General features: G+C 41.4%; 1 protein-coding gene across 2 annotated transcripts; it reads left to right on the forward strand.

Annotated features, from left to right (window-relative positions):
• The first annotated feature begins 1,716 nt into the window (after nt 1-1,716).
• Nucleotides 1,717-17,789, forward strand: trim46b (tripartite motif containing 46b). 2 transcript variants are annotated; one of them, XM_061059813.1, is made up of 12 exons: nt 1,717-2,142; nt 5,283-5,544; nt 6,205-6,394; nt 6,818-7,016; nt 7,850-7,996; nt 8,382-8,477; nt 10,328-10,581; nt 11,337-11,458; nt 12,148-12,486; nt 14,564-14,793; nt 15,416-15,483; nt 16,337-17,789. In XM_061059813.1, the coding sequence occupies exons 1-12, from the start codon at nt 2,050-2,052 to the stop codon at nt 16,779-16,781; spliced, it is 2,445 nt and encodes an 814-aa protein (XP_060915796.1). In that variant the 5' UTR covers nt 1,717-2,049; the 3' UTR covers nt 16,782-17,789. The 2 variants fall into 2 exon arrangements, with proteins under 2 accessions (XP_060915796.1, XP_060915797.1); XM_061059814.1 differs by lacking the exon at nt 1,717-2,142 and adding an exon at nt 2,820-3,044.
• The last annotated feature ends 6,100 nt before the right edge of the window (nt 17,790-23,889 follow it).

A 23,889-nucleotide genomic window follows, 5' to 3' on the forward strand; every position in this document is an offset into this window, starting at 1 on the left:
CAGACAGAGTTCAGATAAGTTTGGACTCACAATTCCCAAATATGGGAGGGTGTAACCATGGAAACCATATTCTGTATCATTTCCAGCTGTGATTCTGATTTGAAAGTATTTGCAAAATGTCTGGGGCAGTTTGAAAATCAAATACTCCTGTCCAATATTATGATTCAAGTTGTACTCTTCTGCCCTCTAGTGGTCAAACAAAAGAATATCAAAAATAAATGTTTCTGCGACAGAACCTAAAAACCCCGTAAAACCAACAACAGCAATTTTAAATGTGACCTAACAACCAGCATGTCAATAAAGTCATCAATTTAGAAATACTACACAACTCACATCCCAATTTTTCATTTTTGAACCCCTTACCTGAATCTTAGAAAAGCTGAGTAACCCCCAGGACCCACAGGAAAACAATATACCCAACAGAATGGGCCTACATGCATTTGTTGTTGCCAAAAACTATGATGTGTGTGTTTATCATTATTTAAGTTCATTATGCAAATCTAAATTAGACAACATCAGAGCAGACATAACATCGCGCCCTACCCTGATATCTTTGGCATCATCATGAGAAACTTTTTAATTGTAGGCTACAAGAACTCTAGTTGCAGGAAACTACAAATTATCTCCTTTTTTTTTATACACGCCCTTTTTTCCAGAGCAGGAGATTTGACTCATCACAGCAGGAAAAGCACAGGTGTTTCTCAGGAAGTGAAAGTTCTGGTTGTCTGAACGAACCTGACTGCAACCCTAGCCAAAAAACATGTTAACTACATGTATGAACAATATTTTTGGTTGAGTTTGTCAGAGCTAACATTATCAGAGCTCTTACTACAATGTGCTAAAATAAGCACTAAGGGCTACAGTTTAAATGCAGCTTCTTTAGGGAGTCATCTTCTTCATCCTCATTACTGTGGCAACACAGCGTCTCCACCACCTAAACTGTTAACATCTTCATTGTTGGAATTAGCAGAGAAAAATCATCCACCTTCCCTTGTCTCTGAAATAATGTGTGGAGGAGTGTGCCCTAATGTGGAAGAAATACCCTCTTGGATGCCCAATGTGGTAGATAAAACTATTGTGTGCTGGTTCCCCACATAGAGCATGTTTCCTTATTTATTAACCATTGGGTGAATTCACATTGTGTGTTCAGCACAGCAGGAGCTTCACATACACACAGTCCAACATCATGCACACACACAGCGCTGCGCTACCACTGTTCCCGTCTCGACCCTTTAACGCCTCTGGGGGGGGGGTTCTCTTCGTCCCCCCATTACTCCTCCAAGACATTCAGATTGAAGACAAAATATCACAGGAACGTAAACATCGCCCCTTGAAATGGCATTCTAAATAAGGCTTCTATTTTGGCCCCTGCACCACAAACATCTTGAGTCCGCCAGTGGAACAAACAAAGTACAAAACCAGTAAAGGTATCATGATTGGCTTCACTGGATCCTCTTTATGCAAGTTCGTTTTTGTTTTTTTTAAACAGGTATAAGCAAAAGTCCTTATATCTAAACAACTGTTGTAATTGACATTTCATTTTTTTTCCATCATAGAATTAAGACTACTTCAGGGCCTAAGACCCTGCCACCCTCTTCTCCCTGACCTTGAGAATTCACTCATATCCCCTTTCTCCTCTGACATCAAGCTTCAGCAATAGACTTCAGCCCCGCTGCACGTGCCACATCATTTGAAAGCATCCGGTGCGGGGTGGAAAGGGTGGGGGGTGGGATGTCTGCGTGAGGAATAAAAGCCACAGGCATCGGTTAGGATTCAGCCTGGATATACACTGACAACAAAACTAGAAAGAGATCTCTTTTTTTTTTTTTTTTTAAATAATGATGTTTTCTTGCAGCCCCCTCCGTTTTGGTGTGTGCGTAATAATGTCAAGATTCGTTGTATTTTTTTAAAAAATAGCCTAAAATCCAAAACACGCGTTTCCAAACGGTGAACCGGCAAAAAAAAAAAAATTACTGGACATTTTTTTTTATTATTTTACAATATGCACCAGATGGCGTGTGACCTAAATAGTCCGCGGTTTGTAACCAGATGATGAAAACAGGAGGAAGCTATTTTCTTAAAATGGCAGAGATGGATCTGAAAACAGCCACATCGACGATGGAAGCGCTGGTTCGGATCAGTGTGAGTAGCCTGGTAGCCATAGTTATTTGTCTGTGTTTGTGTGTCTGTTGATGGATGTAGCCTCAGTGAAATATGGCGAATATTTCCATGTGTAGAAATAAGGACTGCAGTCAGCAGCTATTTGAATATGTGCAGACACACTAACGGTCTCCATCAGCTCTGTCGCCTAGAAAGGGGCCTCGCATTTCCTCTGCAGCCATACTCAAGGGTGTAACATAGAAATGAAAGGTATTGACTGTAACGGAATAAGATGCTTTTCCCCATGCATGCTGTCGAAAATAAATAGCCCAAGGTTCATTGGGGTTTTCTGGATGCTGCTGGAGGTGCTAAAATGGCTCGGTGCAACAGCTCGTGCTCCTCTTCAGTGAGAAGAACACGCGCTCTTTCTTTAATAAGAAACTAGGGTGTTTCTAAAAAGTGTTAAATGGTAAAATGAGTGTGTGAGCAGGCTGAAATGGCTCGTTTCTTTTTTTTGGGGGGGGGGGGGGGGGGATGGTGGTTTCCATGGAGACGAGATGCAGGATTTGGGCTGCTGCAGAGTGAGGAAAAGAGGAGTGTGTTTGTGTGTGTGTGTGTGTGTGTGTGTGTGTGTGTGTGTGTGTGTGTGGATGCTGCTGCTGCTTGTAGCATCGCGGTCGTTGGAGGGTTAAATATATATTTGCGGAGAGGGTTACAGCAAGCCACGGCAGAACCCATACCAACCTCGCACCTGCAATTCTGGGATTAGCATCTTCCTGGTTAATCGGCCACCAGAACCCTTTCCCTTCCACGCACGACATATCTCACCGGCGCGAGGGGACTCATTTGCAAATGCCTGAAACCCCTCCCCTCTTCTCTAGAGCCTCTTGATGCAGGAAATGTACACGTAGTCTGCTGCCATGGCGCCCAGATTCCAGGTGAAGGTAAGGATGCGCTGTCGCATCACCACGCCGGGCTCAGCATTATCAGTGCGCATCATCTATTACAGATGGAAACAACAGATCTACTATCCGTCGTTGTGAACATATGCCTATGCTGTTAGTCTGAGATTTCAATAGGCTAAATAATTGCTACAGGAGGAGAGAAAAAGGCAGGCCGGAGTTGACATTGGGGAATGACACAGAGAGGGGGGACTGAGGGAGAAAAGTAGGTTATATTAATAATCCAATTATTCCATTTACCGTCTTACTCTGGGTCTAGATCATTTTTCTGGAAGCAGCCTCATTCTGTCTCTAACCAGCTGTTTAACATTATGAGAGTGAGGCCTCTCAAAATCAAGTGAAAATGCGGTAATCTTCTGTGTATGATCACCTGGTTCCACATGTAGAATCAGGGCTGTAGATGCTGTTTGTGATGAAGTGCCCTGTTGCTGCACCCTCATGCCATCACTGTGACAAAAAAAAATCCCAAAAGCCCAGATGCAGCACAGTTCGTCAGTCCGCCTCACCCTGGTTTTGAAGTTGACTCTTACTGTCAGTGATGTGGACGTAGGCCTATACTGGTCGAATAGATTCAGGTCAAGGATTGTGTGTCAAGGGCATCCATAAGAGCGAAAGAAATCATGGCCAATCTGACCAGCCCATCTGAAAAATGTGCTGCACGCACTGTCACTGTGGGTGAAAGGAGAGGGACACATGTTCCATTGAGCATGTCATAATTCATGAAGCAGGGCAGACTGACTGTAGCTGTGAAGTCACAGGTATCTGCAACAGCCGGGGTGTCCTTTACTGTCAAATCCACGTCCTTGAGCCGGACTGTGACACGCTATATATCTGCTCCAGAGGTGCAGCTTTACATCTCCACCCACATCTCCATGCAGCCTGATGGTAGCATAGAGGTTTACTCGGGTCCTCATTTAAACACAAAGAAACAAATCTCTGTGTGAGTGTGAAACTTTTGATAACACTTTAACTGTCATTTGTGCCTTTAAGTCCATAAATCCTGGAGCATCTGAAGGTGTGACAAACTGGTTAAGAGCTCATGTTCACATGTGGGGCTGCACCATGTGAGGCACTCTGTGCACTGGTTGAATAATTCATGCTTGGTCTTTATCCATATTTAACAAGAATGATGGCCTATGTCTCATGTCCGGCACAGCTGCTCCCATTAAGCTCATCTCTCTTAATGCTTGAAGCCCTAATGCTCTAAATGTGGTTTTTAATGTGTCCATAATGCTGAGTGTCAAAAACTGTCCAGTTAGAGAAAAAAGTCTGTCTGGGATGCCTGGTCACATTCATAAACTTATTGAAGTTAATAGTTTGATTCAAAGCAAAATGTTGCAAAGTTAAGACTGTGAGCTAAAATGTTGTTTAAAAAAAATGACACTTGTGAATCTTCTTTCCCTTTATTAGATAATGAAGTTTCTTTGAGTTCTTAAAGGTGCACTATGGAGTTTTGGTAGAGAAATTTGAAAGTTGGAGACGTGTACAGATTATGTGGTATATGTTCATAACTTTATACACAAATTGTCCTCAGAGGAAAATTTGGTCCCTGTAACACTGTTTGAAGATAAAATGACACGCAGAGTTATGGTGGTGGGCCCGCTATAGTGAAAAGGTAACCCTCCTGGTAGCTTTTTAGCTCCAAACAGTGTCCAGGGACCCAGTTTTTCCTTTTTAAAAAAGTTTGTGTATTCAGTTCAGAAAACAGAATAGAATTGTTTCACTACTTCCAACTTTCAAATTTCACCACCAAATCTCCAAAGTGCACCTTTAAGTTTCTGTACATATTAGTATTTGTTCCCACCTTTGATTCCACCAAAAAATGCTTTGTCTGGTATCAGCATGTATTCTTGTCAACACACCGATCAGATACAACAATTTATCAGGTTATTCAAACAAATAATAACTGGAGGTTCAGGTAAATAATAATGTTACAATAACAGTGTGTCATGTTAGTCAAAGATAGCAACATGTGAGCGATAAGTGTTTCTCCATCAATGTGTTAATTTTTGAGTCACACTTCTATCAGAGGGCGGCTTCTTATTGGCTAATAGTCAAGTTTAGGGATCGGAATTTATTTTGGGAAAGGAAATAATGTATCGCTGCATCACTCAAACTTTCATACAAGGGTACAGAAAAGTCCTGTTTTGGTATCAATACACAAAACCTTGTTCCTCCCTCTTTGCTGATCCTGACCTCTCACCTCTTTGTCCTTGTCAGTCCAACATGAAGAGCCTGGAGCGTGAGCTGCACTGTTCTGTGTGTAAGGACATCGTCAAACAGCCTGTGGTCCTGCCATGCCAGCACAGCGTCTGCCTCATGTGTGCCTCCGAGGTCTTAGTGGCCAACGGCTACCCTCCTCCAGACCTCCCCCCTGAGCCAAACTCCCCGGCCTCCACCCCCAACATGCGCTCACCCCGTCAGGCCCGCAGGCCTACACCCAAACATGAGCAGAGACCTATCGACCGCGTGCTGCGGGCAGGTATGAGATATGCCTTGATCAATATTTGATCCGTGTCGGGGTAGAGAAGGGGGTCTTCCATTTTTTGTGAGGACATGTCATCCTTTCATAAGATCATGGAGCCATCTAGATCTGAATTTTTTGTCATTTGGGGGAAAAGATCCTCCTTAATTTCTCTCTCCCTCCATTGACACACTATCCTTACATTTAAGTTAACGACATTGTCTGACTGTTCATCATTATAGTAAATAGTTTCAACTGATAACGTATCTACACTCCTGCACTTTAACATATATATATTTGATTGCACAGCCACGAATTTGCACAGCTCTGGAGAACCCTCTATATTGTTATTGCACATTTACCACTGTCATCACTGTTTTCGCAAACTTACATCTCTTACCTCCAGCAAGTGTTTTTACATTCAGTTGACAAACCTGAATAAATGTTGTATTTCATTTTTCATTTTTTTTTAAACCAGTAAGAATGTTAAGTTAAATCCTTGATGTATAAATCTCTTTCTATTCCTTTTTTTTATATTCTAAGTGCTTATTTATGTATCTATTCTTATATTGTTTTATTTGCTCTGATAACCTGCTGCTGTAACACCACAATTTCCCAGTTTGGGATCAATAAAGTCATTCTATTCTATTCATCTCTGGCTTCTCTTCATGGTTTAAGGTCCCCACCCACCTTCCCCATCCATGCCCCGGTCTCCTGGATATGGGTCGTATCCAGGACGACGCCGCAAGGAGGGCCCACCCCTGGTGATGCTGTTCCCCTGTGTCCCCTGCGGCAGAGACGTGGAGCTGGGAGAGAAGGGCCTCACCGACTGTCTGCGCAACCTCACCTTAGAGCGGATAGTAGAGAGGTAGGCACAACACACGCACACATGCACAAATGCACAAACGCTTCAACAAATAAAAAAATAAAACGTGCAAAGGTAGGTGCAAATTAAATGACAGTCATTGATACTGCCCCCAAGTGCTTGGATGGCCTGAAAAACAGAAGGTGTGGGAAAACGTCCAGTTCTGCCTGTAATTATTCAGCAGCAGCTGAGCTGTGGAAGAATCCTGCAGAGCGTGCACTGCAACTGTAGCTGTCAGGGCTGACTGTGTGCCTCCTTTGTGTAGCAGTTTGTGGGTCACTATCACCAATTCAACCAGTCTCACTCTCTTAAAGTGATCTTAGTCAGAATATCTCTCTTGGTTATTTAATCAGAACAGAACATGCCATACTAACAGCTGTAGGCTTAATCAGTCTTTCTGCTCCTCCTCCCCGCCACCCGCTCCAGGTACAGACACACAGTGAGTCTGGGAAGTGTGGCGGTCATGTGTCAGTTCTGTAAGCCTCCTCAGGCTCTGGAGGCCACTAAAGGCTGCGCCGACTGCAGGTCCAATTTCTGCAACGAGTGTTTCAAGCTGTATCATCCATGGGGGACGCCACGGGCACAACATGAACACATCCTGCCCACACTCAACTTCAGACCAAAGGTGAGACAGTAGGACACTCATTATTATGCTATACATTTAAAAAAAAACATGTCTTACTTCAATTTTAAACCTGAAGAAATGTAATTAATGAATTGAGACCAATTATTTGAAGCAACATTTTTCATCCTGTGGTACAACAGAATAAGGTAACTTTTTATGGATGTCTCGTCTTAACTAACAGCTTAAAAAAAACATTTTATGAACCCAAATCTAATGCTTTATAGATCAATAAAATCAGATGATAATATAATTGATCAGGTTGCTGAATAATGCAACTACATGTTATATTGGTTTAAAAGACTGGAATATTTTTTCCCTTTTCACTTCGTGATTTGTTTCAATTTGGTACAACAATTGGATATTTTCGTGAGTACGTTTTTTGACTACCTTACACTTAAATATAATATAAATCAAGTATATCCTCTGAAAATAACTCTGTGAGTCATGACTGTCTACAATGGGTGTAACACCCGAGTCCCACTGTCTGTGATGTTTTCAGTTTTCAGAGTCCTATCTTCACTTTGTTTACATCGCCTGGACGGCCGGCTGACTCCTCCCCTCGTGTATAAAAGTTGTTTAATTGAGGGACTAGAGAAAAGAAGAATAACATACTGTACTCACTGCTTAACTGTGTTTCTAGATCACGCTCATTTCAGGTAAATTTACATGCAGTGTGAAGATACGAGCATAATAAAGATCGCTAGCATTAGCATGCTAACACAACAATGCACCGCGAGTTGTTTTGGTTTCATGCTGGTGCTCAAGGGCGACATCTGCTGGATCAAAAAAATCACACATAAAGCCTTTAAGATCTATTTTCTGTTTGTTTTCAGGTTCTGACTTGTCCAGAGCACGACCAAGAGAAACTACAGTTCTACTGTCGCTCGTGTCAGCGGCTGCTCTGCCCGCTCTGCAAACTGCGCCGCGTCCACACGGGACACAAAGTCCTCCCTGTGGCCCAGGCATACCAGGCCCTGAAGGTACCCCTCTGATTCTGACATGGCCCTTTACTTGGACAAAAATGTCCGGGAAAAAAGTTGTCTTCTGCATAGATTTGAAGATGATATCCTGGTTTGTGCTCACCATTCAAATGTCATATATCACTGTTATATTGAGTGCACAGTGATGACACAAGCTGATCCATCAGTTAAGGTTCAGTTAGTGACTGACTGTTGTTTTAAATGTCTTGACGAGATGCTGTGACATTAAAAAAGTGTGTTATTTAAATATATATAATTTTAAATTGTATTCTAATATATCAGAGACGAGCAATGAAGAGGAGTGTTTAAGAAGCTGCGTGTAACAGTTAATCTGTCTGGTTGTGTTATTCCATGTTTAAATGTGTGTTTGCTTTGTGTTTGACAGGAGAAGATTACTAAAGAGATGAACTACATTCTGTCCAACCAGGACACAGTTCTGGGTCAGATTACCCAGCTGGAGAGTTCCATCACACAGACTGAGGTGATTAATACTTTCACGCTGACAAAATGTTGCTCACTATGGAATGAAGTGGATCTGAAGAACTGCTTCTCTTGTGTTGTTTACCCTTTAAAGAAAGTCAGCTTCTGTTTGCTCAAATGTGGAAAAGATGAATGGAAACACCTCCTTAAATCTGACAAGCAGCACCACCAGTTAAATCCCTGTTTACCCAGTAAAATGTAGTTGTAACTTAATCTTTATTATGATAGTATCAGTCACTGTCAGTAGACTGTGGTTCCTCCCTTTAACAGGAATAGGAACAGCTAGTTAAGGATTTATAACACAGTTTAACAGAGCTGCAGTCATAGCCAATTATATTTAATTACACACAGCATTTGTTTAGTAAATCATGTATGAGCCATTTTAATGGTTTAAAACTCAAATTTAATGAATAGCTTATATTAAAATAGAGATAATTATATAATAACTGTGATGCTATGTTATTTTATTAAGCTCCATCTTTAATGCTCAGGTTCTGGATGCTTCACACTACAAGTTACAGCCTCGTTTTTTGCAATAATAAAAACACTAATCTCAGATTTAGTTAAAACCTTGTCACAGTGTTATAAAACATTTATTAACCGTTAACTGTTCCACAAAGAACAGAGTCATATACATACATATTACATGTTGAAAGATCTTGTTAAACATCTTTAATGTTTAACTGCATATAAACATTAAAAACGGTTTAGATATATAAACATTAAAAACGGTTTAGAAGTAGGTGAGAAGGTGTAACCTTCCAGACACATACTGTTTTGTATCACAGATGACTGCGGAGTAAAAACTGATTTAACTAAGTTTAAGGTAAATCCAAAAAAACACTCACCATCAGTAACTTATATGGACGATGAATCAAATGAATGAACCAAAAAATGTATCGGAAGTATTTCAGGACAGCACGCCAAAATCTTAAACTTCCTGTCTCCGCCGCAGACATTTCAGGCAAGGCTCGTCTTCAGTGGTTACAGGCAAATAAACTTAGACTCAGAATCTAAGTTAAAGGTCCAATATGTCAGATATTTACTGAGTGAAATGATAAAGTGAGCTTACTATATGATCAGACATTAAGAAAACATACTATGTTGAAGTGCTGGCTTCTCTGACAACAATGCAGCAGCCAGTATGTCCTCCTTCTAACTTTAGATTCTGCTCCTGAATGCTCTGGATTTGTTTGGACCAGAGAAGGTAGGCGGTTTTAAGGCACCCCCACATGGCCGTTTTGGACGCCCCTCGGTTTGCCAGATATGAGAGCAGTTATCAGGTCAAACCAACAGGTGTTGCAGTGATGGAAGTGGGCAAGAGAAGTGGTTCAGACAGAAGTGATTGTACCCGACCTAAAAAATGTTTCTAATAAGCTCCACGAGCAGAAACGTGCTCAAACTAGGATAAATATTGGAGATGCTTTTGAAAAATGGAGAGAGGTTAGAACACAGAAAGGTTTACAGACCCATGCAGAGCTGGATAAACACTGAAGCTTCAGTGTCCACAACATGGCAACCTGCGTGAGCATGGACTCTAGAGAGGAGGGGGGAGACAGCGCCCTTCAATGTTTTGAATTTGGACTGCAGTATCTGTTTTAAACTCTAGGTGTCAGAGTTACATACTGATCCTTTAATATTATTTTCAAAGTTTTAAGAAAATAAAATAAAAAATCTAACAGACACGTTATTTATTAAAGGTGTTCATTAGAATCTTGTTTGGAATCTAGTTTTGTTTTTCATCATTTTTTTACATTGTGTTAAAACCGTCTATGTGAATTTAAGGTGCTGTCAGCTAAAACAGCTGGTTGATCTGAAATACTAACACCTGTCTGCTTCTTCCCCCACCAGGTAAACAGCGTATCAGCCAGAGAGCAGCTGGCTCAGAGCATCAGGGATCTGACGGCTGCGTTGGCCGAGCGCCACGCTTCGCTTACCCAGGCTCTGGAGGCAGCGCGGCAGAAACGAGGCGAGGCGTTAGCTGCTCAAGTGGCAGAACGGCGGGGCCTGATGGAACACGCGGGGCTCATGGCGTTTACCCAGGAGCTTCTGAAGGAAACAGACCAGCCCTGTTTTGTACAGGCTGCTCGCCAGACTCATAACAGGTTTCACATTTGTTTTTTGTCTCTGGCATCGCTCTTTGTCTTGATGGAACAGACTTTGTTTTGGTCTATTATGGGACGAGAGATTGTTCTCACACTTCACATTTCTACAGAAACCAAATAGAAAAATAAGTCATCTGTCTCTTTATGCCTTGATGGAACAAGTGAAAAGTCACTAAAAGATCAAGATCATCTAAAAAGTGAAAACTTGATTTGCTCTTAGCAGGTGAATCTGACTGAAAGATGCTATTTCTAAATAATCGTCCCTTTAATGTTTACTGTGTTGTCCCCCCCCCCCCCCAAATCTCTCCCCACATTTCCTCTCTTCAGCTGTCCTGTCCAATAAAGGCAAAAAGCCTAAATAAAAATAAAAAGTTAACTTCCTAGCTACATCTGAGCCACGGCTGCCCCCAAAAGGCTACTCCCCTACTGTCCAAAAACCTTTAAAAACACATCAGTGAGCCTCGAGCTTAAACTTGGCAACATATGCCTTCATTAAGAGAAATATGGGCAAGGCAGTTTGTTAAGAGTCAGCGTGCAGTGCATCGTCCTGCTCCTATATTCACACTAGTGCGAGAATTGTGAACTAATTAATAGCTGCACCAGGAATGTAAAAACTGCAGTAAGAAAAGTACAGCATGACAGCAGCCTTATCTTATTGCTCTCTCTCCATCAATCTCTCTCAGTGGGAGTATAAAGAAAACATTGGTCCTCCCTCACTCCTCTAACAGTGCGCTCTCTGTTTTCCTCTGCACCAGGTTGAGCAAGGGGATTGAGAATCTGCAGCATTTCACTCTGGCTGCTGATCCATCCTTCAGACACTTCCAGCTGGACGTCTCCAAAGAACTCAAACTCCTGACAGATTTGAACTTCATCCAGGGTGAGAGAGGAAAATGGTGGGATGGGTGGTGGTGGTGGTGGTGGTAGTGGGGAAGAAAACATGATAAAAAAACAAGAAGAAGTAAAGGGACAAGAAGATATGAGCTTTTTGATGACTGTCCGATCTCCGTTATACAATAGGCTGTAATTTAAGTAGACAATAACCATCATGACAGCTGTTACCATCTTGTGTTTTTGGGGCAACACCTAACAATATCTGAACAACAGGACAGATTCATCTCACAGGCAGCCATGACCTTAGCAGAACCTGCTTTATTATCAATTTTACTCTAAATGGAGCCTTCATTTTCAATAGTACTGCCTGATGTGCTGATCAAAATCCACTGATTGACAAAACTGAAATAATTTTTAAAGTGTTTACTTTGTTAGTGACCCCACTAAGAGGTAGGGTCACTTTCTCCACCATTTCTATGCGATCAGGCTCTCTGACTTACTGACGCAGTCACCCCCTGCTGGCCAATAGTTAGAATACAGAAGATTACAATTCAGGTTTATTGCATTGCTGCATTGGTCTCACTCTTGACGCTCTTGTAGCTATATTAACCTATTTTAAAGAATGTTCATATGATAAAAAGAAGTAAAGCTACAATGAACTTTAGTAAGGGAGGAGATGGCAGTACAATTATTTTTAACTTCTAGAGTTGCCTAATACTTATAAACCAATAACAGCTCCCCAGGCTCCAGTGATCGATACCCAGCGTACCCTGGCCTACGACCAGCTCTTCCTGTGCTGGCGACTGCCCCCAGAGTCCGCCCCTGCCTGGCACTTCTCCGTCGAGTACCGCCGTCGCGGTGTGGTACCAGGAGGTGCGTCTAGAGGCGGGATTAGAGGAGGATTGTCGGCCGCCCGCTGGGGCTGGCAGCGCATGGATGAAGTGACTGGGAGCAGCGCTGTGATTGACAGGCTGGAGATGGACAGCGTGTATGTGCTGCGGGTGAGAGGCTGCAACAAGGCGGGCTACGGGGAGTATAGTGAGGAGGTGTACCTGCACACCCCACCTGCACCAGGTGAGACACAAGGGGTGGTAAATAATCCTGATTAATGAGTAGAGACCTTCACTTTGTCTCAGGGATAATCCCCAATTGTTGGGTTACGCTCACAACTCAGTTAAATCTTTTATAAATCTTATTCACACGTCTTTCAATTTCCTTTATTTAAGACTAAAAAAAGGAGGTTGCCCTCGTTGTACAGAAAAATGTACGGATAAAAGAAACCAAAAAGGCATACTGAGGGGAGCTGGTTCAGAATCAATGTGTCTATTTGTCCAAGATGAATGTGTCAGTCACGTAACAGTGTGTTGTAAATAATTTTGTCATTTATTTTTGTTAAATCTGAATATTTCCTTTGTTAAGGAATGTAATGTCAATGATTCACCAAGCCAAATACCCAAATAGTCATACACTGTGATGACTATTCAGTGTGGATGAATAATCTAAATACTACCAAGGCCCAGAACTGATCCTTGCGGAACACATTTTGTTTATGTCAAAAACTCTGACTTGATATTTACAGCCTTGACACATCAGAATGTATCAGACAAGTAATACTGGAAACATTTTCATGCAAAGGAGTTAAACCCAATATTACAGAGAGCCCAATGAGAAGAGCATGATCAGCTATATGAAACGGTTTTGATTAAAAACAGAAGTACAATTCTTCTTCTTGTCCACGTTTAACATGAGATGTGTCAAAATGTATCCATAAAAAAATAATTTGAATAAGGTGTGTTGGTTTCAATTCATACAATGAAATGCTTTTATTCATGTGATGGACATCAAACAATGGTAATTGAACTTGTTTTGTTATTTTGTAAACTATACCCAGACCTATTATATTCCAAGATCTCCGTATCACCGTGGTTACAGTCAGAACAGATGACAAAACTATGAAAATCAGACTCTACATGCAGGAAAGTCATACAAACATTTTGTGTGCTGCAAAAGAAAATCTTAAAGGTTTGTCCTTGAGCTACAAAAAGAAATGTCTTCTGGTATTGTCCTCTTAAAAAAAATTTCTACTTTGGTTAATGATTAATAGCCACTACTATCAGTGTTACGCGTATGACAGCTACTTAATAACACAGCAGGCTGCTGACCATTCATCTCCTCACACCTTCTATTTTCTTTATTAGACACAATTCAAGCATTAGGATGGTTGCCATTGTAAGCACTTAATAATTCATTCTTTGTTCCTTTTTTTCCCATACCCATCTTCTTTTTTTTCTAAATTATTTCATCTCTTCTTCCACTTTTAACACACATTCACATTCGTCCCCTTTAATTCTGCATCTATCTCTCATCTTTTATTCCCATTTCACAGCTTTGTACTTGTCATCCTCTTCTGCGCTACTTCAACGCTGCCAACCTCCATGCCTCCTGCAGAACGTAAGACGTGCATTCATAAGTCTTGATCACCTCTCTGTGCCTCCATAGTACATACTAATCCCTTCTCTTTTTCTTTTGTGGTCATCCCCATGCATCTGCTGTTCTTTCCACTCCACATCTAGACACCCATGACCCCTCTGCCTCCCACTCTTTAATGAGATCTGTCCGAGTGATGATGAGGTTTGCATTTGTTAAGACATGAGGCTTAACAACATGGATCGGACTCTGATCCAGGGCTTTAAATGTTCCAGTTCAGTGATTGGTGGATTCCTTGTGTCCATGTAGGCTTTTTTTTTTCCTGCTCTTACGTACTGTATGTTCTCCCTGTAAAATGAACTTCCTTTGGAAAAAAAAATCTGCATTCCCCACAGACAGAGCTTCTTTGTGATACCTTCTGTATTTTTATCCCTGAGTCATCAGTTTATGGATCGGTGTCCCTTACTTTATGCCAGTGCTGGTGGGAGGAAGTGCATGCCAGCTCTCTGTTCTCCCTAGTCTCTCCTCTCTATTTGTATTCTCCTCGTTTCTCTCGTCCCCGATGCTTTCTGACTGTAAAACTGCTGCCTCCCAAACTTCTCCTTTTCGCTTCTGAAAACCCTAATATACATCTTCTTTGAATGCGCCCGTCTCTTTGTCTCCCCTCACATCTGCTTCTTCTCCTTCCCCCTTTCTCTGCTGTTCTCTTCTCTTCTCCTCACAGTGTTAAACTTCTACCTGGACTCTCGCTGGGGTCTCCACGCAGACCGGCTGGTGGTCAGTAAAGAGCAGCGCTGTGCTCGTAGCGTGCCCGGCCTCTCTTTGCTGCAGGCCGCCGACCACGCCCTCACTTCCTGTCACCTGACCTCAGACCTCCTTGTAGGGGATGTGGCTATTACACAAGGAAGGCACTACTGGGCATGCTCGGTGGAGCCAGGCTCTTACCTTGTGAAGGTGAGAACATTCTTGTTATATTTCTTATGTGCTGACTAATACATTCTGTCAGTGCCTGCAGTATGATGTCCAGTTGTAACATTAAAAAAAAAAGGTACAAGGGTGTGATCTTTCCAGAATTTTACAGTCGATATCTATCGACCTATTTTACTGGACTTGGTAGGTTTGGTTTTGACTTAGTCTTTAGACTAAATTATTACAGATGTAAGACTTCTGTCCTAATTATTTATTATCCCTTGGGTTATATACAAAAACAGATGGGAGCATCCCATATACTAATTCTCATGTCTTTGCTTCACTCAAAATAAGTAAACAGGAAAACATGTGAACAACTAGGCTTTTTAAATATTTATTTTTGGGCTTTTTGTGCCTTTATTGGAGAGATAGGACAGTGGATAGAGAGAGAAACCAGGGAGAGAGAGAGAGTAGGGAAAGGAGCCACAGGTTGGATTTGAACCTGGGGCGCCCCTGTTGAGGACTATAGCCTCCATATATGGGACGCGCTCACTAACCACTGCGCCACCAGCACCCTGTGAACAAGAAGGCTTCATGCATGTAAAGATTTTCTACATGAGGAATGTCTAATTTATTACAAATGATGTGTTTTTTTGGTGTTTTAAAGGTTGGCGTTGGTTTGGAATCTAAACTGCAGGAGTGGTTTCACCTACCACAAGACATGGCGAGTCCACGGTGAGTAACTGAACAACTGGTGGAAAAATAAAAGAAATAGCAGTGTGTTAGTAGAGGAAAGTCACAAGGAAGTCATGTACATTATTGAGAGTTTGCCTTTCTGTACTCTGCAAGCTTACATACTTTTTTGTATGCATGTTTAAACCCTATTTCTACACTTAATTTGAATGGAAATGTACTTTCTTTAAATATATACATTTGATTTGCTCTGGTTTTTTGCATTTTGATTTTACATTTATTTTAAAGGGTGCACGGGTGGTTGGATATATTTTTGTAAACTTATAAAAAGTAGTGTTAAGTTGGAGCTCATCAGGTGTCTATAATATCTGCACTGCCTGTTATTTAATGTCTGTTTTTTTGATAATTATTTTATTTTATTTTTTATATTCAGGTCTAATTACAGATTTTTTTTCCCTCAACTGTTTATAGGTTCTTGTTTAAATGTCACATATATTTTTTATCCCTGCACAGGTTATGTACATTTCTTGTATAAGTCTATTTTTAATTGCACAGTTTAAGTTTGATTCATCTAGGGGGATTCTTTAAATCTTTTTTTTGGGTTAATATATATGCATGGGAGGGGGGCGTCGGTTTTGTGGTTAATTTGTAACAAATGTTTCATGTCATGTACGTCTTTATAACCTGCTACTGGATGCTTTGAATTTCCCTCGGGATCAATAAAGTATTTATTTATCTATAAGTTGTCAGATCTCACACTTTCATTTCACAATGTGGCTTTACTTGACTGAAGGTTCAAAATGAATCCATTAAAATAAGGAAAGCTAAGTAAGGAGATGACTCATCTATAACTGTGTTCATGCTCTTTTTTTTTCAAACTGTCCTCTCTCCCTAGCTATGATCCAGACAGCGGCCATGACAGTGGAGCAGAAGACGCTCTGGACTCTGCTCCACCTTTCTGCTTCCTCACTATGGGGATGGGGAAGATCTACCTGCCCCAGCACAGCTACCACCACAACAACAATAACCACGGCAACGGTGTCAGAGACCCCATCAGCAACGGCCCCTCCTCGCCTACAGGCGTCACCTACCCGCTGCCGCCCAGGCTAGGCGTGTGCCTTGACTTTGAGAAGGGTCGGGTCACTTTTTACGACGCCCACTCTCTGCGACCTTTGTGGGAAGGTCACGTGGATTGCTCCGGCCCCGTGTGTCCTGCTTTCTGTTTTATCGGTGGAGGGGCGCTACAGCTACAGGAGCTGGTAGCCAATCGCAACGCAGATCAGACCCCGGTAAGGAGGGTAACCATCCAACCACGGGCCTCTAATTTGAATAACAACTGATCGGAGTTAATTTGGTAATTTGGAATGTAATTGGTAATTGTGATGTATTTACTCAGCTAGAGCGAAAAGTTAGATATCTCAGCGATTTTCTTTTCTATTTCATTTTCTTTGTACAAGAAAATGTTTCTATAGCAACAAATATGCAATGTAATTAAGTTTTTTTATATTTTTGTTATATGCAGTTTGGCCAGAATTTATTGCTTTGTGCCTGGTATATCCAGCACTTTATATGTAATTATATCTTTGACGCTTGCACTTGTAGCCAGGCTAAATCGCTTACATTTATAAAGCTAATGTAGATTCAGCACCAGACAATGTTGTCTTTCATGTAGAAGCTTTCTGTCGTTTCATGTCCTTAATGTTAAAGCTTTACATCTCTTAAGTTTTAAAAAATGTGAACATTATGTGAGAAAAAAAGAAAAAAGAAGAGGCCTCAACTATTTAAATCTTTCTATATGAGAACACAGATTCCTTTGCTGTTGGTGAACACTTTTCTGTGATTAACGCGTTACGATCCCGACCAAAGTTATTGTTTTTCTGGGATGTAAATGCGGTAAATTAGAGGTAGAGAGGAACAATGAGGCAATACTGTAATTACAGGCTCCAATTATACCTCTGCTGCACAGCTAATCACTAGTTTCGGCAGCTCTGTTTGTGCTACTTTGTATTTCAAATACAAGAGTCTGCTGGCTGTGTGTGTGGGTTTGAGTGTGTGTGTGTGTTTACTTTCCTCCGTGCATGAGTACGTGTGTGGTTTGACTGATAACAGCATTGACTCGTTGGCTGTCAGTAAAAGGTTGTTTCCTCTCGCAAACAGTAGTTTTTTTTGGTTTATTTTAACCTCGCTTGATTGTAAGTTAATGAGCAACGCTTGTAATGAAACGATTAGCAGAGTAGATTCATGTAAACTTCACCTGCTGGCAGAATGTTTGCAAAAGAAAAGTGGATTTAGGAAATGAGCTGAATAAATGCAAATTGTTTAAATTACAATAAACACCTTCTGTTTCATTTTGTCCTCGTTTCTGTTTGAATTGTGCTTCTGCTCTGCTCGCTCAGAGCAACGTTCAATACTGCTGTTTCATCAGTAGGGGGCAGCAGTACATAGCAGAGCACCTCCTGGCTCTTCTTCACACTGCAGTTTTTGTAATGGGTAGAATTCTTATGTGGTGAATAGTTGGACCCATTTTCCACACAAATTGTCCTCCATTATGGGATGTTGGCAGGCACAGATTTTGAAGTGTGCCGTTAAAAATTGGAAAAACGGGAAAAAAATCGCCTCATTTCCAAGTCTTGTTCTTCAACTACAGATTTGCTTTGATGGATATTTGACTTTAGTTGATATTCAAAGTATATATCACCTGCCTTTGTTTTGTTATTAGGTTCCTAGTTAACAAAACTATTAAGTGTTTCTTTCACAGTGATCTTTTTCCTTTAACCACATATATCACTGAACGTTGGTTGCTGATAGCTTTGACAAAGGAAATTCTACTTGTATAGATCTTTATTGTCTGGCTTTTTTTTGTTAATAGGTTCCCAGTTTACCGTACAGCTTCAGTCTTCTGTTTTCAGTTTTCTTACAGAGATCTTTTTCTTTAACCATATATGTCTTCCTGCTCTGAGGTCACTGATAGCTATAAATAACTACTACAACAGCAGACACACTTTAACATATGTTGGCTGATCTAGACATCCATTATGAAGTGAAACTAGACAATTCATGCCAAGGTTTGAGCTCCACAGAAAAGTATTTACTGCCAAATGGTCTCTTATATGTTTCACGTTTGGATGTATTGGAACTATTAAATCAAACTCAAGTTTTTATCCAGAAGTGAAAGCTTCACACAGAAAAAGACAACCAATACCTATATACTCCTAAAGTCTCATTAACATCACACAGCATGAGGGCAAAGGACGCCATCTATTGGCTAATCACAATATTGAATCGAAAACAGACTTGACAGACAACTGCATACTCTTGCCCTTTCCAGCAGGAAATCATAGATTAATACAATTTCACGTGTATCAAAAGTCCTGCCCGACTAAGTGAGACTTTATCATCGAAACGCCTGGAGTGAGAATAATGAATAGTGATGACCATCTGCTTCTGATGGAGATATTAACACCCCACATGTGAAGGTACTTAGCATTCCATATGTAAATGTAATGTAAATAGCTGGAGTTCTACCTTTTATGAGCTTTAATATGAAAGTCCACATGTGTGTTTAATTGGACCCACATTCAAGGGGAAACTGTAAGGGGGATTGGGTTTGTTTCGACCACAAAGGGAAAATAAAAAAAGGAGTATTGAGAAAAAAATATATATTAAAGCACATGAAACAAGCCAAGATTCTTTTTATACGTCCTTATACACACAGATAAAAATACGACCTCCAAAGGGAGGTTTAACGCTAATCCCTCATGATATAGAAGAAGTGGAATTTACTGTAAAGCATGAACACAGCACCGCACCGCCCTGCCCAACCCCCTTGTGTTCGCTGCACCTCTCTTCTTTAGTCCAAATCTGTAACAGATTGGGTTTAGTCTGACTGGAGGTATGCAGCCACAACACCACATGTAGGGGTCTGCATAATCCCTCCGCTGAGTATTAAGCACACAGCATGGGCATTCTTCTAAAGACCTGGCAGGAATTAACCAATACATAATCTCCATGATCATCATTTAGTATAGTTCAGAAGGGAGAGGATGTGGGGGGTATATCATCAGAATTTATGTAGGATCTCGGAGCTAAAATGCAATCTGTGAGAGACAGCGTGTGGTACCATCTGGAGACCGCTATAGCACGGAGTCTGCAGGAATCCGCTAACCCGACCGTCTCTGACAACATAAAGCTAAACCACATGTTCACAAAAACCTGATTTGTTTTGTTGAACCTGATTTGTGGTTTCTATAGCCTGGAGTTGAATACGTTGTTTATGGGGGAACCTGCTGAATACTATTGTGCTGAGTCAAAACCATTATGTTGGAGCTTTGTGATGGAGGCCTGCAGTAGAAATTAAATGGGAGGAAGTTGAAGAAAGTAATGTGTTTGTGCTGAGATCTCAGTCACCTTCACTTTATTGCTGCGGGATTCAATTTGATCGTATACATCCATGAATTATTAATCTTCATAACTTCCTTATTACAATCACAACAGGTGAAGACTCGAGTTTTACTGATAACGCTGCCTGTCTCCATGTGGAACAGATTATTTCACACATGCACATAATTTGTTTCCATTATTTTGTTTGCTCTGCTTTTAGATTAAATAATGTCGCCTTCATATTACTCTCCACCACATGGCCACTGCTGAAGCATTTATGTTTCTCTTTGGCTTCCATCCATCCACCCATGAGACTGAATGGCATTAATAATATAAAACTTCCTGCTTTTATCCCATTGATAATCTGAAAAGAGGAAGAAAAAAAAGGGGGGGGGGGGGGGAATCAATCAGCTAAATGTTAGCTAAGAGGATTTGAGGGGCATAGCAGGGCCATCTTGCCTCACTATAATAAATGAGGGGTGACAGTAATGCTAGACTGAGCCCATATGGCCACATACTGTAACCCAGTGCACTGCTTTTGTGAAAGACGACACAGGGCTAATTCCTTTTATATTTACACCCCAGTGGCATGTCCTACTCTACTGGATTTGTGTACCGCACTTTTGTTTTCTCGGTTCTATGATGCTAGAGTATTATGTCATAATCTTGTAATTTATTACATGGTTGAATCTAAATACAGTGCACCAATGAGAAATAAGAGTGTCCCTCAACATCAAACGTAACATTACATGAGTAGTACTTGGAAAAAGGAGAACATTGATGCCACTGTAACAAATATACTGCTGCTGCCTGCAGCCCAGTACCCAATGTTTTCATTGCATTAAAGGACAATGTACAAGCGGTTAATCAATCATTATTTTCAATGATTCTCTCAATCTGATGCTTACCTCTCAGTTAAAGAGTTCTGACTCCAGGCAATGTTACACAGCCTTGCTGCAACTGAACAGTTATGACACAATGTTTTGGTGTCTTCGCTGATTGTGTAACCAGCACAGAGGTTTTTCTGGGAAATACTGAAATACATCATCCTGCTCAGCACCAACCAGCCGACTGACACAAAGACTAGCTCAACATAACCCAGATGATTCTGGATGTCAATGTCAGAAATATGTGGAACTCTAACACTGGAAGGGTTTAATAATAACATCCAGTTGACTTCAAAGGCTAATGCAGTCTTGACAACTACCAGAAATGTTTAGCAGACGAAAATGAAATGAAATGAAGCAGAACTTTGATTGACATCTGATTGTCAAGATTATGTTGGGCTGAGGCGCTGTAATCCATTCACAAAACACCTCGACTTTTGTACGTCCAAAATCGTTTGAATGTTTTGTTGTTTGAACGTTTTTACAACCTATTTATCAGATGTTCGGTTTTGGTCAAAATGTCTATCTATGTTAACTTACTGTTGGCTCAAACATTTGAGGTCGTTGGAACCAACTCATTATCAAAGTCAGTTTAAGTCAGTATTCTGTATGTTAAACTGACCTTGGCATAGAAGTTGTTCTGACATTTAATTAAAGTCATCTGATGTCACAACATTCATGCAGCCAAATTTCAATGTCAACAATGTAAGTGGCCAGCTGGGTAATGAAGCATTTAGCAGTTGGCTGACATGTCCCTGAGGAGAAGGTAGCAAAGCAAAGCAGAGTCCAAAGACTGTGAAAATTGGACTCATATTCATCCTGAAGCCAGAAACATGACTCCAAATGTAATATAAGAATATATTACAATATATAATATGCTTTTATTGCAGCAGAATGCAAACAAGCTAATGTTTGCCCAACTGTTAAGGTAAATGATAAGTCTATATAGTGTTCACAACTTGTCTCTGCTGCCCCAAAGTGGCTAAAACATGTGTTATTGCAGGTGTAACTACATTCTGAAACCAATAATGTTCGGATACTTTTCTATAGAAACAACGTCATTCAGCCAAAGTAACAGTTCACTGCTTGGAATCAATAAAATTCTGTCTTTTAAATTGCAAGTGTGAAGTGGACCAAACTATATAATGTAGCTTTTGGCCCTGAAGTGTAACTGTAAGTCTGGCATTGCTTCAAATATGTCTTTACAGTCTGTCTATAACCCAACAGCAAAGATATTATTGTTTCCATAAAACCGAGGTGTGGTATAGCATTTTAGTGGGACTAATGATACTAAATTCTTTGTAACAAATGGTGTGAGCAGGTGTGGGACCATTGCTCATGGGATTAGAAACCATGTTTTTTGGTTTAGCTTTTCACGTGATGTGACATATCCATTCAGTCTGCGTGTCAGTCAGGATGCAGCATATTTTGAGTGGTTTTCCCAGCGTGGTCAAACATGCTGAGTTGGACCTCAATAGCCCCACGCACAGTTAAAATTCCAGGTTAGAAAAGTGAAAGGCGAGTCAAATCAGTGTGTCAACAGGGGATCTGTAAACCACAGGTTTCCCGGACGGCTCTGTCGAGACCAGCTGTGCATACATCATAGCCTGCACGATCTGTGTGTTCAAGAAGGAAATAAAAGACAAGTAGAGTGAAAGACAGAAATCAGGAGAAAAACAAGACAGACATGTAACAACAGATACCCACAGACGTACACAGAATGTGCAGCGGGGGAGGGGGAGTTGGTATTTGATCTGTGAAAAAAGGAAAAACAGTCTATCCATCTCTCTGAAGTCTGACATCTCTGTGGAGCGATCTGTTACCGTGTCAATACTCAACAGCCCACCCTGGCCTCCCTGTCTGTCCCTCTTCACCTTCCAGATGCTCACCCAGTGAAGGGGTAAAGGTTGGCAGGTGCCTGGGGGAGCAGCAAGGAGCCTCAGGGGTCAGATTTCTGAGAGGTCAAGCAGCCTCAGTCTTCAGGTTGATCGAGCGTGGTGTGTTTGTGTGTATGTGTTGGGGGGAAGACAATATGGTCTAGTGTCCAGAGCAGGAGAGCGACGGGACCACAGAGCAGCAGTTTCCCCTAATCAACTTCATTTACGGGCAATGACAGACAAGCCACGGCGCCCTGAGATGGCCACAATCAGCTTTCAGGGCATTACCCCACTGCCCATCACAAATCCATAATCCTTGAATCCTTGACCCATTGCATTTTCAAAGTAAAGTCACACTGTTGTCAACAAACGGCATGTGAGAACATACAGAACAATGATTGATATGTGTGTCTTTTCAGATGCAAACATGCACTTTATAATTAGTCTGTAGCATCAATCAACAGCATATTGATGTGCATATGGTTGACTGAACACGTGAATACTTGAGCCCTGAACACTGGACATCATTTGTTGAAGTAAAAAAAGGACATCGTCAACCTGATGGGAGACCCTTTTGGCAAGATTTTGGCGAGACTTAATGAGGTTATATATTACAATAACTTTATCAGGGTTCCCACTCTTTTCCAGAGATCATTTCCCAGGACATTTTCAGCGATGATCGAGCTGGTATGACAGTCCGTGATCATGCCACACCAATATTAAAGGTCCCATATTATGCTTTTTCTGGTTTTATATGCTCTTTAGTGTGTTTTCCAAGTGTCCTGTGCATGTTTAGGCACATCCATTTGCAAAAATTCAAAGTCCGCGTAAACGCGGCTTCTCCTACGTCCTCCTGTTAGCTGTAGCATTAGCTGCATGTAACGCTTGGTTCTAGCCCCCCTCGATAAAAATGTGTCAGTGCGACGTCATTGTCAGTGTGAGATCACTGATCTAAGCCCATTGGCTCGTTGTGGCAAGCCCAGCAGCTCATGTTGCACGGCAGTTAACTTCTGTAACACGCCCACGATATGCCGTAGCCTGCGGTAGCACAGTAGTGCTAAGGTGCTAATGTTTTTGCTCCCCGGCCCTCGGAGCCAGAGTGGCTGAGCGACTGACCAATTACGGCAGAGCCGACAGGCCGACCAATCAGCAGACTTGGCACACGTGGGGACTCTGAACGTGGGCACTTCAGAGCCTTAGAGAGAGAGTCAGAAGCGAGCCGGTGCATGGAGCGGCAGTACATGAAAACAGACACTTTTTTATAACTTTATCTATTGTGAACATACTTTAGTAGGTACATAGAT

Source organism: Labrus mixtus, chromosome 16 (genome assembly GCF_963584025.1).
Source record: "Labrus mixtus chromosome 16, fLabMix1.1, whole genome shotgun sequence".
NCBI classification, from domain to species: domain Eukaryota; kingdom Metazoa; phylum Chordata; class Actinopteri; order Labriformes; family Labridae; genus Labrus; species Labrus mixtus.